General features: G+C 42.6%; 1 protein-coding gene across 2 annotated transcripts in view; it reads right to left on the reverse strand.

Annotated features, from left to right (window-relative positions):
* Window positions 1–1193: 1193 nt before the first annotated feature.
* SLC12A9 (solute carrier family 12 member 9) overlaps window positions 1194–14962 on the reverse strand; it is a 58514-nt gene continuing 44745 nt past the window's right edge. For both annotated transcript variants that reach the window (XM_077470920.1, XM_077470921.1), the window contains exons 12-14: window positions 11627–11801; window positions 9312–9458; window positions 1194–9226 (exon numbers count right to left, since the gene is read on the reverse strand). In XM_077470920.1, the coding sequence (XP_077327046.1) occupies window positions 8388–9226; window positions 9312–9458; window positions 11627–11801 (1161 nt within the window). In that variant the 3' untranslated portion in view covers window positions 1194–8387. The remainder of the gene's footprint in view (window positions 9227–9311; window positions 9459–11626; window positions 11802–14962) is intronic.

The raw sequence follows: 14962 nt of genomic DNA on the forward strand, positions 1-14962 counted from the left end.
TGCACCAACTCTCCATAAAAAAGGATTTCTCGCACATTAAAAGTAGCGAACGGTGGCACATACCACCCTGAACATTGCAGTGACATACATTCTGAATGGCAGTTTAATACACAAGTTTAATAGGGGCTGATGGACCCTTCATACTGCTCAACTAAGCGTACGGCTTTCTTTTAAAAAATTGCTTCAGCTGTTTTTTGCCTTTATGTGGTGTATTGTCTGTCCATGAAAATTATAGGTGGCCCTACACTTGCTGCTGTGTGAATGAGGCTTAATCGCTTCCCTTTAAAATTTAATCTGTCATAGAACTACCCATGATGTCATTCTATCTTGATTTTTGTGCAAACTGTAATGGTCATGCTAAGTTTTAACACTCCCCATTTAGATGCAGTCCATCACTAGCAAAGTCCCTGCAGCCAACAAGTAATCGCAGGTTCCTGAGGACCCAAACCCTTCTTTTGTGCTCCAACTTTTCAGCCATGTTTGTTGTTAGCTAAACCTTTAGCACGTGTTCCTAAAGAGACATTGTCACTTTGTTCATAACAGGCAACGTGAGTGTGCATCCCGAGTCCACTCCCCCAGAGAGGCATACAGGCTGATTTGTTTTCCTTCACCAACTCCCTGTTCTGCCAGAGCCCTCATTCTATTGTTCTAATGGAACGGCCTTCAGCTATAGAAGAGAATGTACACTTAAGACTTCCTCAGCGTGACAATGCTCAGGCTTGAGAATCCAATAGCTAAATACCAATATGTGGGAAGGAATAGTGACATCATTCACCCAGGTAAGCCCTGACACTATCAGACACTGGAGCTTACCATCCTGCAGAGTAGAGACTGAGGGCGGCGCATTGATAGGCAAGCATACCTTGGTGGCATCAAGAGACACTGTCTTTTTAACCCATAAAGTGGCACAGGTATTTCTTTTCAGCTAAAGGTTTCTGAACAAACCATTGGATAAATTCTTTAAAAAAGAATGTCAAGTTTTTTTTTTTTTTATGGTTTTATTAATTATTATTATTTTTTTTTTTTTTTTTTTTATTTATTTTTTTTTTGCAGAGTCTAACATGTTACCATTTGATGGCTGCTTGGTGGCAAAAGCATTATGTACTTGGGAAGATTCTAATATCAAAAGTCAACAATCTCCTATTGCATTGGGCTTAGAAATACTGCATCAGATAAGCAACAGCATCCAAACATTTTGTTATCATTTTTATTGTGTCAAAAAGGTTACATAAAAAAAGAATCTTTATTAAAACAAAACATTAACAGTCACAACAACACTTTCAACCCTATTACGTTGTATGCAGCGCAGGTTCTAAGGCAGAAACATGGACAAGAAGGCACTGGCCACCCGCAGAACCCACCGAGTGCCCCGTTAAATTGTCCTTTGATCCGAAAAAGTGCCATTTTGTTACTATATACAAGATTACAAGTCTGTGCGTCTACAACACTGCTGGGAAGTGCATATGGCCAAGTTAGTGAAGATACGGGTGAAGCTGATGTACCGGTTTAATGAGAACTGCTGTGGTGCTTATGTAATCATGAATGACCCAAGTAAAAACAAGAGATTGTCCATCACAGAACTCGGCCATAATGGAGCTGCAATGGGCTCCACTACCAGGCCAGAGCATCATGCTACAAATCAATCCATTTGAAACTATAATGTTCCTCTTTTATGAGACTGCTGTGTTGCTTTATTAATCAAATATGACCCAGGTATAACCAATCAATGTATCCATCAGAACTCAGGAAATCAGTCTAGTGGGAGCTGTAACGGGCTATACATTCAGGCCAAAGAATCATGCTAGAAACCAATCTAATTTAAATTGCAGTTGCAGCTACAACAAGATTTGAGGCTCAAAAAGGTGGCTCATAATTTGCTGGCATACATATTAACACGGGATGAGAATCTAAGTTTGCTAAATGCTCTTGAATTCTACATATCATTTGGGACTGGTTCAAGCTCTTGTGTAAAAAACAAAAAAAACAAAAAAAACACAACTGCATTCTTTAAACTGGTTGCACCCAAAAAGAAAAAAAAAAAACCTTGCTTTATAATCAACTCTTTTAGAGGCAACTGCCAAAAAGCATATATTATTAGATTCTTATATTGGGGATTCAACGGCAAGACCTTTCTACCAAGGTATTCCCTATATTACAAAGAATGATGGAAAATGAGTAAGAGTGACTTGTTTGCTCTTCTGATCTGACTGTGTTGTAAATGTTTCCTAACAGGAGATCCTGCTGGGTAACAGCACATTTCTTAGGCCGAGTAAGCCTCTGCTTTGCAATTAGCAGCCTGCTGTGGACTTTATTTTGGTTGAGCCACTCCACCCAGTCTGTGAATGCCCGCTGAAGACCTGATAGATAGCCTGACTGCCAATTGAAGAAATTAGCATGGGTGGCTAAGGCAGGCCATACACAATGCAGATTTGCATGACTTCACCATCAACACAGACAGTGCTGACATGGGAATCCATCCTGCTGAGCTATTGTCTGTTCCCGGTAATTGTAAGGGAATTCAGCAGGCTGGTTGTACCCAACTTGATTCATCATCTTGGTACATTCAGCCTGTCCATTACTGGTTTGAACTCGGCCGCTTCCTGCTGAACCACTTGAGATTTGAACTGTGTATCTCCGGCCAAACAAAGCTGCAGCTAATTGAGAGGTAGTGCCTTGGTGTCAGCCTAAAAAATGGGAAATGCTGTAACTAACAAAATTTCTGGGCAAGAAATTTTCAACCGAGTCACAATTTTTTTTTTTTTTCTAAATAGCTTAAACAGAAGGCCTGTTATAGGCCATAGATATAGGATTTTCATCTAGTTTAACATCTAGTACCCTACTTCTTTGGTTGATACCATGTTTAACATGTTCATCAAAAAGTGTTAACTGCATTTTTTCTTTGATAAAAGTGGAATTTCCACCAAGATTAAAAGTTCCTGTAATAATAATAATATCTACTATTTTTGTAAGTTGAACAGATTCAGCCAACTGTGCTAAAAGTTTAACGTAGTAACGGATATTTTTGACACAGCAGAACCAAACACAATCACCTTCCTATTGCAATGGATTGACACCCATCGTCATCTGGTGGATGTTCTTCCCAAACAGTAAAAAGGCTTACATTTTTCTCACTTCAAAACAGCAAACCAGTAAAATGATATTCAAAGAAAAGAGAACTTTACATTTCTTTAACCAAAATAAATTAGTAGCAGGTTAAGCAAAAATGCATGTCAATGTTAGCTATTTAAAGAAACATTATTTAACCTAAAAGAGAAATGGAGTGCTACTAGTAAGCAAAGGGTTAAAGGGTTATACGTAAGTAATGGAATAAAGATTTTACTAGTGCGCTGCCTGTACTTGAGGCTAAATAAATAAAGAATGAAAGATAATAAAAAGATTTCATTATTGCTGTACAAAGGCCTAGCATATGTACAACTTGTCCTTCAGGCAATGAAGTCTACCATCTTTGAGTTGGTCACAGGCTTTGACAAAATGACATCAATATGAATAGAAATGTGGCCTATAAAAGTGTGGGTTTGGTATACATCTTCCAGAGAACATTGTTGTTCAGATCTCTCAAAACAATGGACTCCTACACAAATATGGTAATTTGAGGAGGCAAAGCCAATTTTTCAGGATCTCATTTGGAAACCATATTTATAAAAGGTCACCAACATTTGACATTGACCACAATTTAGAAAATAGGTGCATAACTCTGGTTATTGACAGGCTAGAGGGTCATTGAAGCCTTGTCCACACACATTGATTTGGATCATTTGATGTGGAGAGGGAGAATAATTTCAACATTTACGTTTCGTGCCAGGGTAAGGGTTTTCTATTTGAGCTAGCTGTACATGTGGCCAAAAAAAAGGTAAAGAAAATGATTTCCATATTTCATAACAAAGGCCTACAAAATTGTCTTCCAGGCAATCAAATCTACAAACCTAAATCTGCCAATTGCTTTAAGGGAGTGACATAAATAAGTGGTGCTTAAGGTGAAACTCAATTGTGGGTTTAGCAAATCTCTTGGACCCTAGACATCATTTGGGGTCCTCAAAATTCTGGCATATAAATTTTGACCAAAACTGATGAATAGTACAAGTCTGAATCCAGCTATTAAAACAGCTAGCAGGTCATTGGATCCATTGTCTACAGCAGCCTCTCTCAACCTTTTCAACTCAGAGGAAACCTTGAAATAAACTTTCCGGTCTCAGGCAAACTTCGCTAAAAAGGACTACGTCTACAACTCCTGATATATTAGTGGGGTGGTCAGTGGAACGAATGCTCCTTATGCTTGTGGTCATTGGGAAGAATTCCCAGCTTACATATAGCTAAAAAGATCAATGGCATCAGTGGGAACTTATCTGAGAGGCAGAAATTGCTAGGAACCCCTAGTAACCTCTGGAGGAACCCTAGTTGAGAAACCCTGGTCTACAGTCTTAGATATGGATCTAAATGATGCAAGGGAGGAGAAAATGTATAAATTCGGGTAAAAAAAGATAGTTCCTTGTGCGCTTGTCAAGACAGGATTGTTGGAGCAAATTGTGTAAACTGCCCTCACCTCCATGTCTTCAAATCTTTACTTGCCACAAAAAAAAAAAAAGTCCTCAAAACTAAACTACAGTTTGACTGAAAGCTAGTGTAATATGTATACAGTCTATTGGTATTCAAATTGCCTTTAAAAATGTAGATGGTAAAAATTGGGTTTATAACCTTCCAAAATAATTTAAATTAACCTGCTCAGAATTCCTTATTATCCTCCGACTGCCCGCCTTTCTTAAAATTCTGCAACGATTCCAAGGTAAGGGTATGGAGTATGGCATATCTAACCATATTCCGCAGTCATTTGTTGGTGGGATACTGCCAATGTGTGCTGTACAAGATAGAGAGACCTCACACTTAGCCCTCAATTTGAAAGATCTCATTACCAGCAATTGCAGTACCTATTTCAATATATATAACAGAAGAAGTAAGCATCCACTACAACAAATTTGCTAAATCCTAGAAATCCCATTTAAAGAAACTTCCTTAGCCCATGCTTTCTGTGGGTATTAGTATGTAACATTCTATAGACAATGATCAGATATCGGAGAAGACCGAAATGCAGGCTGGAGGTTGCTTGAACAGGGTCTTTCAATGAACAGATCAGAAAACAGTGAGGGTAGGTAAGGGTAATTTGCACTCTATAACAGCCTCTCTCAACCTCTTCAACACAGAGGAACCCTTGAGATAAACTTCTGCTCTTAGGGAACCCCTGCGAAAAAGAATGAAATCTACAACGCATTATACTTTAGTATGATGGTCAGTAGGAAGAATGCTGCTTACAAATGTGGTCATTGGGAAGGATTAACCCCTTACAAAGATAAGCAGATCAATGGTGTCAGAGGGAACTTATCTGAGAGGCAGAAATTGCTCATTGCCCAGGGAACCCTTAGCAGCCTCTGGAGGAACCCTAGAGTTCCATGGAACCCTGGTTGAGAAACTCTGCTCTACATTCCCCTCTCCCAGCTCCAACTATCTGGGTTAAGTACATTTGAAATTAACATTTCCGTTTTAGGTTTTGTGGGTCCATTTCTGGTTTGATATTGGGTGCTATGGGTTAAAACTTGACCTACAGCCTTATTTTTTTTTTTTTTTTCTACAATGAGAACAAGTGAAATTTTTTATAGCTGCTAGATCTTTCTCAGCACCTGTCCTGATAAAAGGGGTTTACCAAAGAAAAAAAACAAAGCGAAGCTACCAGTTAGGGACACAAATCAAATTATAGCAAGTTGATGAAAACTTTAGCAAAAAAAAAAATAGGTTTTTATTGCTGTGGGGTCTTCTCCTCGGCACCTCCTCTTATGAAATAACATTTTGCAAGTAGATTACAGACCAATACATCTAAATTTTTCTTCCAGTAGATTAGAGGGCTAGCGCCATTTCTACATTTTCTCCTCTTGTTTCTTTTTACTCTACCTGCGGGTAGAAGTAAATTGTAGAGGAAGCTTCACCCCTCCAAACTACAAGTGTATCTCTTCATATACTCTGTAGCGCAGTATCATTTCTCACTTTTCTCTTTTTTTCGACAAGCCATAGAAGATGCTCTTTTTTTTTTCTTCTTTTTTTTGTAAGAAAGAAATATCATTAAAATTCCCCCCATCAACACACTCAGTGTGGATGGGGAAATGCCTCCCACAGAGCCATTGTATTCTGGACAGCAGGGAGAGTTTCCCACCATCAGACTACACCGATCAGTGCTGCCAGTTATAACCGGCGACATTGATAAAGCGAAAAAAGACCTGACAGACTGTCTGTATAGAAGTGGATCGAGAGATCGACTTTTGTACAACCAGCCTGCCCATAGATGGATAGAAATGTGTCCGATCCCTGCTGAATCGGCAGAATTTGGATCATTGGCCACCTTTAGAGAGGTTTCCACTAGCTTCCTGTCCAAGTGACAGTGTTTCCCCAATCTCTGCATTGGGGAAATAGGAATAAATAAAAGCCGACAGTGGTTTTAGGCCTAACCCCATGCTTTAGTAAAAGAAAGAAAGAAAAGGAGTTTAAACTTAAGCTTTAGCTCCCCTCTCCTGTCCATTCCCTGAAGTCCCCCTTGGACTTTATTTTTCTTTAAAATAATCTATGCCTACCCTGTTTCTTCAGTCTTTAGACTAGACAATCCTGTGATGTCACAAGTTCTTGCTCTTCTAACTGGGCAGTGGGAAGTCCTTCCTTCTGGAAAACCCATTGGAGCGTGTCTATGACAGCCTGGATTACTGGAAGTGGTATGAAGGACAACGGCCATGATTTTATTTGGAAGAGAACAGTGGCATAGGACGAAGGAACAAGGAACAGTGCTTGAGTGTGGAGAGGAAGAGTAAGCCACATTTTTTGTTCATAGCGTGGATTACAAGAAATATGCTACAGAGATATGCTTTAAAGTATTAATATATTTTTTTAATTCAGCTGGAGTAGAGTAGAGTAAGGTTTAAATCTCTATTAGTTTTTATAGCTGTGTCTCCTTAGGGACATTTCCCTTCACTCCCTGTCCTGTAGACTCAACAGGAAGCGAGAGGTTATTTTTCCAATGTAAGTGATACTTCCTTTTAGACAGTTTTCTTGAAATCAAGTGTAGCCCATAGGAAGACTTTCCAATGATTCCTGTTCTGGAGAGACCTCAATTTTGGATTTCCCCTTACTTTCATTCCTGGAGACATAGGTGATCAGGACAATTAGAGAGGGTGAATCTCCATAAATGGAGACACAGAAAGCAACGAAAGCCTGAGAGGGGTTTTAACACCCAACTACTCCATCCAAATCCCCAAAAAATTGCCTGTAGTTTTTCTTTCATTTAATCATTGGCTTCCTGTTGCATTACCATGCCTCCTGTTGCTATAAACATCCTACAGGCAAAGTGAGATCCTGTTACTAGGGTGAGAAGGGGGTGGGTGGAGTTGAAACCTAGGTGCAGAGATCTCAGAACAAGCATATACCTAAAACTGAAATTGGTTTAGGAGTTAAAAAGTCAGTCAATCCCAAACCCAACAAAGATCATTTTGGCATCAAAGAGTCTACGATTACTAAAGAATCCTAGGAACTTAGTAGGTCAAGTGAGAAAGAAGCACATGGAAGACTTTGGAGTCAATATTTAGAGTAATAAAATGGTGAGAGTGAAAATGTCAGATAGTCCCCCTAAAAACCCTCAGAACAACATCCAAACCACATGTGCCAATAATAAGTTATATATAAACCAATTTATACCAATCATAGTTTGGATAATGTAATCCATTTATCTTAATAGTGCGATAAGTAGATGTTCAGAAATCCAAGTGGTCAAGTAAAAACAAACAAAAACAATAAAAAAAAAAAAAAAGTTCAAAAACTGCTTGTATAAGTCAACCCCACCTAATGTAGAATATTCTATTGTCTGCTGGGAATGTCAAAGTCAAAAGCAAAAATGTAATCTTCTCTATCAAAAATGGTGTAAAAAATAAAGGAGAGAAATAGAACGGACCCCCAACCAACCAACATGAGCATAGAAACCAGAAAAGACAAAACATGTGCAAATGACCTGCGTAAAGTGCATACATGAATGGAAGCAAAACAAGAAAAAACCCTAAGTCTCAAATATTCATCATGAAGTACCCTCAACGGTTCCAAAATCCAACAACAGGGTCTTCAGTCGTTGTTCTTTCGGCGTAGGTGTAAACTGTGCCCCCCATGTACCTCATGTCTCAGGGGTGTGGAGTGAAACTACTTATAGACGAGATGGAGAATATAGTAGGTTAATGCTGCTATAAGTTGTAAAGCAGAACTGGAGTTTCTTTGACTAGAATGATGAAAAATCCTTATAGAACAGCTTCTAAGAATGGCAGATACAGATCTGTGGGCAGTAACAGCGTTTCTCAAAGTTCAGTGCATGTAACTGGTGTTAGGCCTTGAATGAGCAACGTTGGCCCCAAACCCACTGTGAGGGCATCTAATTCCTCCAAGTAGCATTCATGAAGAGCAGAGTCAGCAGGAGGCCGTGGGAGATAGAGGAACTTTACAGCCGACTCAGCACCACCCTCCTCTAGCACTACACGGTTGGCAGCGTTTAGATACTCACCAGGAATGGGCTCACGGGTGAGGCCTTGGCCTTCACAGTTCTGTCCCCGTAGGATGGCCACTCTGTCCCAGGAGACCACACGGATGGAGGCACGGATGCGAAGCTTGGCAAGCAGTTCCCGGAATTTCACTTCTGCTGCTAGCCAGCCATTGCTAGTGGCACTACCATTTGGGCTTCTTGACTCTACGCAAAGGAAGACACGGAGCTGGTAGCGGCGCCATGAGGCAGCCATATTTAGAATGCATGCCATCTGCAGAAGAAACAGGCTACAAACATCCACATAGGCTGAGGCTTGAGGTCGGAGGAGATCCAGAGGCCACACATCAATATACATGGCAGAATCTGATCCTGGGGTTCCTGGCCTTAGTAAAGATGAAAAATTCCGAGCCAAGACAATATTTTTATGCATCTTCAGAGCATCACAGATCATTGCAACATACTCCTTAGGAGTAACGTGATGAGGAGTTTCAGCACTTCGGACGGGGGGAAAATGGGCCTGCAAAGAGGTGGCGTCAACACCAAATGGGTCGTCTCGGGGTGAAAGACCTGGAGTGAAAGCGGAATCCTGAAGAAAGTAGTCATCAGGGCAGGAGTTGTCATAGAATCCCAGGACCAGCATGTTTGGCTTCATTCCACCTGAAGAGTAAGAAGAAGAAAATGTAAGTTGTGGGTGTGGAGAAGAGTGGCGAGGTGATGGTGACATTTTGGTGTTAAAACCTACCAAGCCCAGTAATTCGCAGCAGCTGTTGAGTTCCGTGTCGGACACTTGGACTCAGGGTGAGGTCCACAAAGGCTTTGACATTGAGTTTATCAACCAGACTAAGCCAAAAGCTGTAATGAGCCTGAACTGGGTCTGAAGGAAGAGCATCTGTAATAAAATAAAATATACAGAATGTTAAAAATTTTAACATGTCCTTATGGAGATTGCCTTTACTCATGGCTTTCTTCCACCTTCTGCTTTGGTAGCATTTACAATACACTACTACTGTACATTCATGATCCACCTTGTCTTTTTAATAATTCATATTGAAATATAAAATACAACTAGTTGTAGCATCCTCCTAGGTTAAGGATGCCAGGTAAACTTAATGTAGCTTGCTCTGTAGCCAGAGTTGCTGTGATCTGCTATTTTGGGCTGTTCTGGATCTATTGTCTGGGAATTGTCCGAGCCAGCTGAGAACTTTGCCAAGCTCAGGGCAGGGAAATTCAATTGCCCAGGCAGGGCTCTCACGTTTCCCCATCCAATTCCTGCAGAGGTGTGCCCAGATGGTGGATGGGAGGCAGGGAAATATGCAGTAGTCCAAGGAGATCTGTTCTTTCCCTGGTGGAAGGGGTACTGTGTGCTTCAGGGGGCTGCTATGTCCTGAGGCCTTCTGGATTGGCTGCTGGACTACTCCCTCTTCTGGATGGAGCCCATGGCTTTGCTTAAACTGGGACTCTTGAGTAGGGCCAATCTCTTGAGCTGCAGTTTATCTATGGTTCCCAGCTGCGGATGTTACAAACTGCTCCAGTGTTCCTAGCGTGCCATTTTGTTTTTGTCTGTTATGCAGCTGCAAGAACTCAAGACTCTTCCAGTCGGCTCCTAATAACGGTCTAAACCTATCCTGTGGTCATCAGCTGTGGGAATCTTAGCCCTTGTACACACGGTCGGACATTCCGATGGACAATGTCCGATAGGACCCTGTTGTCGGATAATCCGACAGTGTGTGGGCTCCATCAGACTGTTTCCATTGGAGTATCCAAAGTTTCCAGGTGGGCTATAAAATTTTCCGACAACATGATCCGATCGGACTTTGTCCGATCGTGTGTAGAGAATTCCGATCGGACAAAGTGCCACGCATGCTCAGATCAAATTCCTAGACCAAAGCTATTGGCTACTAGCCTGAACGTAGTCCCGTTCTAACGAAACAACGTCATCATGTTAAGTACGATCAGATTTTCTAACAGCTTTGTCCGACTGTCTGTATGCAACAGTTTCGGACAAAATCAGACGGATTTTGTTGTCGGAATGTCCGACCGCGTGTACAAGGGCTTAGACTGTTCCAGTCTACTTACATTTCCTATATACAGTATGCTCCAGCCAACTCTGAGAGAAGAAAAACATCCCCTAGACCAGGGGTATCAAAGTAAAGTTTACGGAGCTCCGATCTGTAAACTATTCTTTCAGCCGAGGTCTGAATGACTCGCCTGTTTGTGCGATTACTCAGGTCATTCACATCACAGACCCCTCCTCTGAAATATCAATCTCGTTTTTACATCAGTTTTCTCAGTCCCCTTTACAGTGGTGTTCCTCTGCCCCCACTTTACATCCCCCCCACACACACACACACACACACACACACACACACACACCACACACACACACACAGTAGTGTCCCCTACTCCCCCGGTAGTGTCCTTGGACCCCACCTTCACATCCCCCCACAGCAATGTCCTCAGCCTCCATTTTACCCCCCATTCACATTGCAGCCCCCCTAAGCTCAGCCCCCCATTCCCATTGCAGCCCCCCCCCCCTAAGCTCTACTCCCCCATTCACATTGCTGCCCCCTCAGCTCTGCCCTCCCATTCACATTGCAGCCCCCCTAAGCTCTGCCCTCCCATTCACATTGCAGCCCCCCTAAGCTCTGTTCCCCCCCATTCACACTGCAGCCTCCCTAAGCTCTGCTCCTCCCATTCACACTGCACCCTCCCTAAGCTCTGCTCCCCACATTCACACTGCAGCCCCCCTAAGCTCTGCTCCCCCCATTCACACTACATCCCCCCTAAGCTCTGCTCCCCCCATTCACATCACAGCTCCCCTCGGCTCTGCCCCCCCCCCCCATTCACATGGGACAGTGACTCAGTCTGCATCTGGTACACCATTTAGTGAAGCCTGCCCTAGACCGATTACTGAGCCAGAGCAAGTGACCTGTTGCTATGTGCCTAGTGGCCTCTGCACTGGGTGGGGAAAGAACCTGTTAGCTACAGTTGCTCCTTTGGGGATAGCGCTACACACTCATAATGGCAGTCAGGATTACCTTGACTGGGGAAACTCACCCAAGTCTCCGGTCTCTACGTGACCCAAAATGTAGAGACCACCTTTCTTCAGATCGTTGATGAACTTTATAAGGTGGCAGGAGGTGCGAGGGTTGGACACCATAAGAAGAATTTGTGGCCTCCAGAATTTAACGTGCTCTTTCCGTACATCGAGGAGAAGGAGATACTTTCTGACCTGAGACAGAAAGAGACAAAGCGTCCTTTGACTAATGCAGAACAAGTTCTTCGACTAATGTAATATGTGGACATACAGATCTAGGTCTAAGCGTTTTTTTTTTTTTATAAATTGTACAAATCATGCGCCCGATTCATGCAAATCCAACTTTTTGAAAGCACAGGCTTTGAGTAGAACTGGAATCAACAGATTGATTAAAAGAGAAAAATACAAAAAAAGAAACAAAAAATAAAAAACACACATACAAGAGAAGACCTTTTACACTCACCTGTCCCAAAGCCCATTCCACAGATTTCCAAACAACTTAATAGTTACTCCTTCCAACAGAATCTTCACATCCAACACACTTCTGGGTGTGTTGTATGTCTTGTCCCCTACCATATGCTGTGGTTTCATCTGCCAGGAGATTAAGGCGTCCATACCTCCCAGAGGTGCATTGGATGTCAAGTTTCTGATGGAGGCTATCACTCTTGACTATAGCAAAGATCTGAGGGACAGGTGGTGGGACAGAATAGTATAAAAGGTAATTTTTTTCCAGTGGGTTTGTAGGCAGGTTGCCTACTGTGTGTGTATAGTTAGCACCTGCGGTCCGCTCTGGAACGCCGATTAACCAGAAGAACCCTGGAACATGGAATTCTCTTTTAGAGCACTACCAAGCATGGACTTTCCTCTAGGACTCCACTTGTGGAGGTAACCTTGGGCAACCACAGTTAAGTTTAGTTAGGAACGGAATGTTATTGCATATTATACATGTTTGCCAAGTTATAGTAAATGTCGATTTAACTGCTCAGAGCCTGGTCTGAAGTTATTCAAGGGCTGCATGTGAGGATTTGACATATCATCAAATGAACCACAGTATGGGTTACATATAACATTACTAGGCTAAAGGTTCACAAGGAGAAGCAGCAACCAGCTGTTGGCATGGTACCCATAGGTGACAGGTTCTCTGCTAGCAAGGGGGGTTGGTATTTGAACTCCCCTTCCTAGCTGTCCCATCTCTGGGAGCGAGGTAACAGAGATATGGTGACAAGTGTGTAGGACACGTGATGAAGAAGGATGAGCTCTGTACCTTGGGTGCTGAACACACGTGGCTCATCTCGGATTTGGGAGACCACCTTAAAAGTAGAACTAAAAAGGCAAATAAAATAAAAAAATCCATTTTGATTAGAGCAAGGGAGGGTTATAACCCCCGTAAGGTTCATTTTTGCCATCTTTGTCCCATTGTGGAGATTTGCCTTCTCTTCCAGTCCAATAGCCAAAACAGGAAGCAAGAGAAAATCCCTGCAAATCAAGGGCACTTCTTGGGAACCCCCAGGTCACTAGAAGTAGTGTCCCCATTGGAACATTTTTCCCTCTATTACTTTTCTGGGGAGAACACAAAATTTGGGATCTTCTTCTACTTTTGCTCACAATGATAACGGTAAACTGGCAAGCTCCGTGAGTCGGGTCTCGGGTTCTGCGGACTCGATCGCCACGGGGATACCCGCGATCGCCTCACGGGGAGGAAGAAGGGGGAGATGTTAAATGTAAACAAGCATCTCCCTGTTCTGCCTAGTGACAGTGTCACTGATCTCTGCTCCCTGTGATTGGTGCAGAGATCAGTGACGTGTTATACACAGCCACGCTCCCCCCACAGTTAGAAAGATGCCCCTAGGACACACTTAACCCCTACACTGCCACCCACTGGTTAACCCCTTCACTGCCAGTGTCATTTACACAGGAATCAGTGCATTTGTATAGCACTGATTGCTGTATACATGACAATGGTCCCAAAAATGTGTCAAAAATGTCCGATGTGTCCACCATAATGTCGCAGTCACGATAAAAAAAACAAAAACAAACACACACACACACACACACACACACACACACACCCCAAAAAGAAAGCTCTATTTGTGATAAAAAAAAAGATTATAAAAATTTTGTATGGGTACAGTGTTGTATGACCGTGTAATTGTCATTCAAAGAGTGACAGCGCTGAAAAGTGATTAAGGTAAAGAAGATGCAAGGTCAATAAATGATAGGGGACGCAGGACCTGGGGGACATAATGGTGGCACTAGGGTTACTTACTAATACAATAATGATGAGCATCACTATAATGAAGAGCACTATACTGAAGGCACTATAATGGGGGGCTCCCCAATGTAAGGGAATGTTACTTGGGCTCCCAACTGACCAATAAGTAAAAGGAAAACCTTAATGTTGGAGGGGGGGGGGCACACTGACAACCAATGCATAATGATAATCTTATGTGCTGGACGTTTATTCCCTGCAATGCACATCCCTTAGTAAAAGCAGCACACAAAGTACACATAAACACTAGTTAGGCACACATTTATATATATATATATATACATATACATATACACATACACACACACACACACACACACACACTATAGTTTGTAGACAAAAAGGACATCAATTTTATTTGAGTACAGCGCCAAACGACCGCACAATTGTCAGCTAAAGCAATGCAGTGCTATATCGTAAAAATGGCCTGGTCATGAAGGGGGGGGGGGTAAAAATCTTCCGGGGGTCAAGTAATTTTTAAAGAAGATGCAAGTTGGAAAAAGAACAGGCCACTGTGGAACGGGAGGGACATAATGGTGGCACTGGGAATAGAGGGTGTCGTGGCACTAGTGGGAAGTAATGGTGGCACTGGGGTGACGTGATTGCACAGGGGGGGGGGGGTGAGACGACATAATGGTGGCACTGGGAATATAAGGTGAGGTGACATGGTAGCACTACAAGGACGTAATGGTGGCACTGGGAATAGAGGGTGGCATGACAGGGTGGCACTAGAGGGAAGTAATGGTGACACTGGGGTGACATGAGTGCACGGGGGGGGGGGGGGGGGGGAGGGGGACATAATGGTGAAAGTGGGAATATAGGGCAAGGTGACACGGTAGCACTAGAGGGAAGGAATGATGGTGCTGTGGTGACATGATTGCACTGTGTGGGGCACGTAATGTGGGCACGAAGGGTACTTACTAATAAAATAATGATGAGCATCACTATAATGGAGAGCATTATACTGGAAGCACTATAATGGGGGCTCACCAATGTAAGAGGAGCGGATGCTTGGGCTCCATACTGACTACTTAGGTAAGGGAAGCCTTATTGGGGGGGGGGGTGCACATTGAATATTGATGCATGA

This window comes from Lithobates pipiens, unplaced genomic scaffold, assembly GCF_037356315.1.
Source record: "Lithobates pipiens isolate NorthernLeopardFrog02 unplaced genomic scaffold, aLitPip1_a1.2 Scaffold_8, whole genome shotgun sequence".
NCBI classification, from domain to species: domain Eukaryota; kingdom Metazoa; phylum Chordata; class Amphibia; order Anura; family Ranidae; genus Lithobates; species Lithobates pipiens.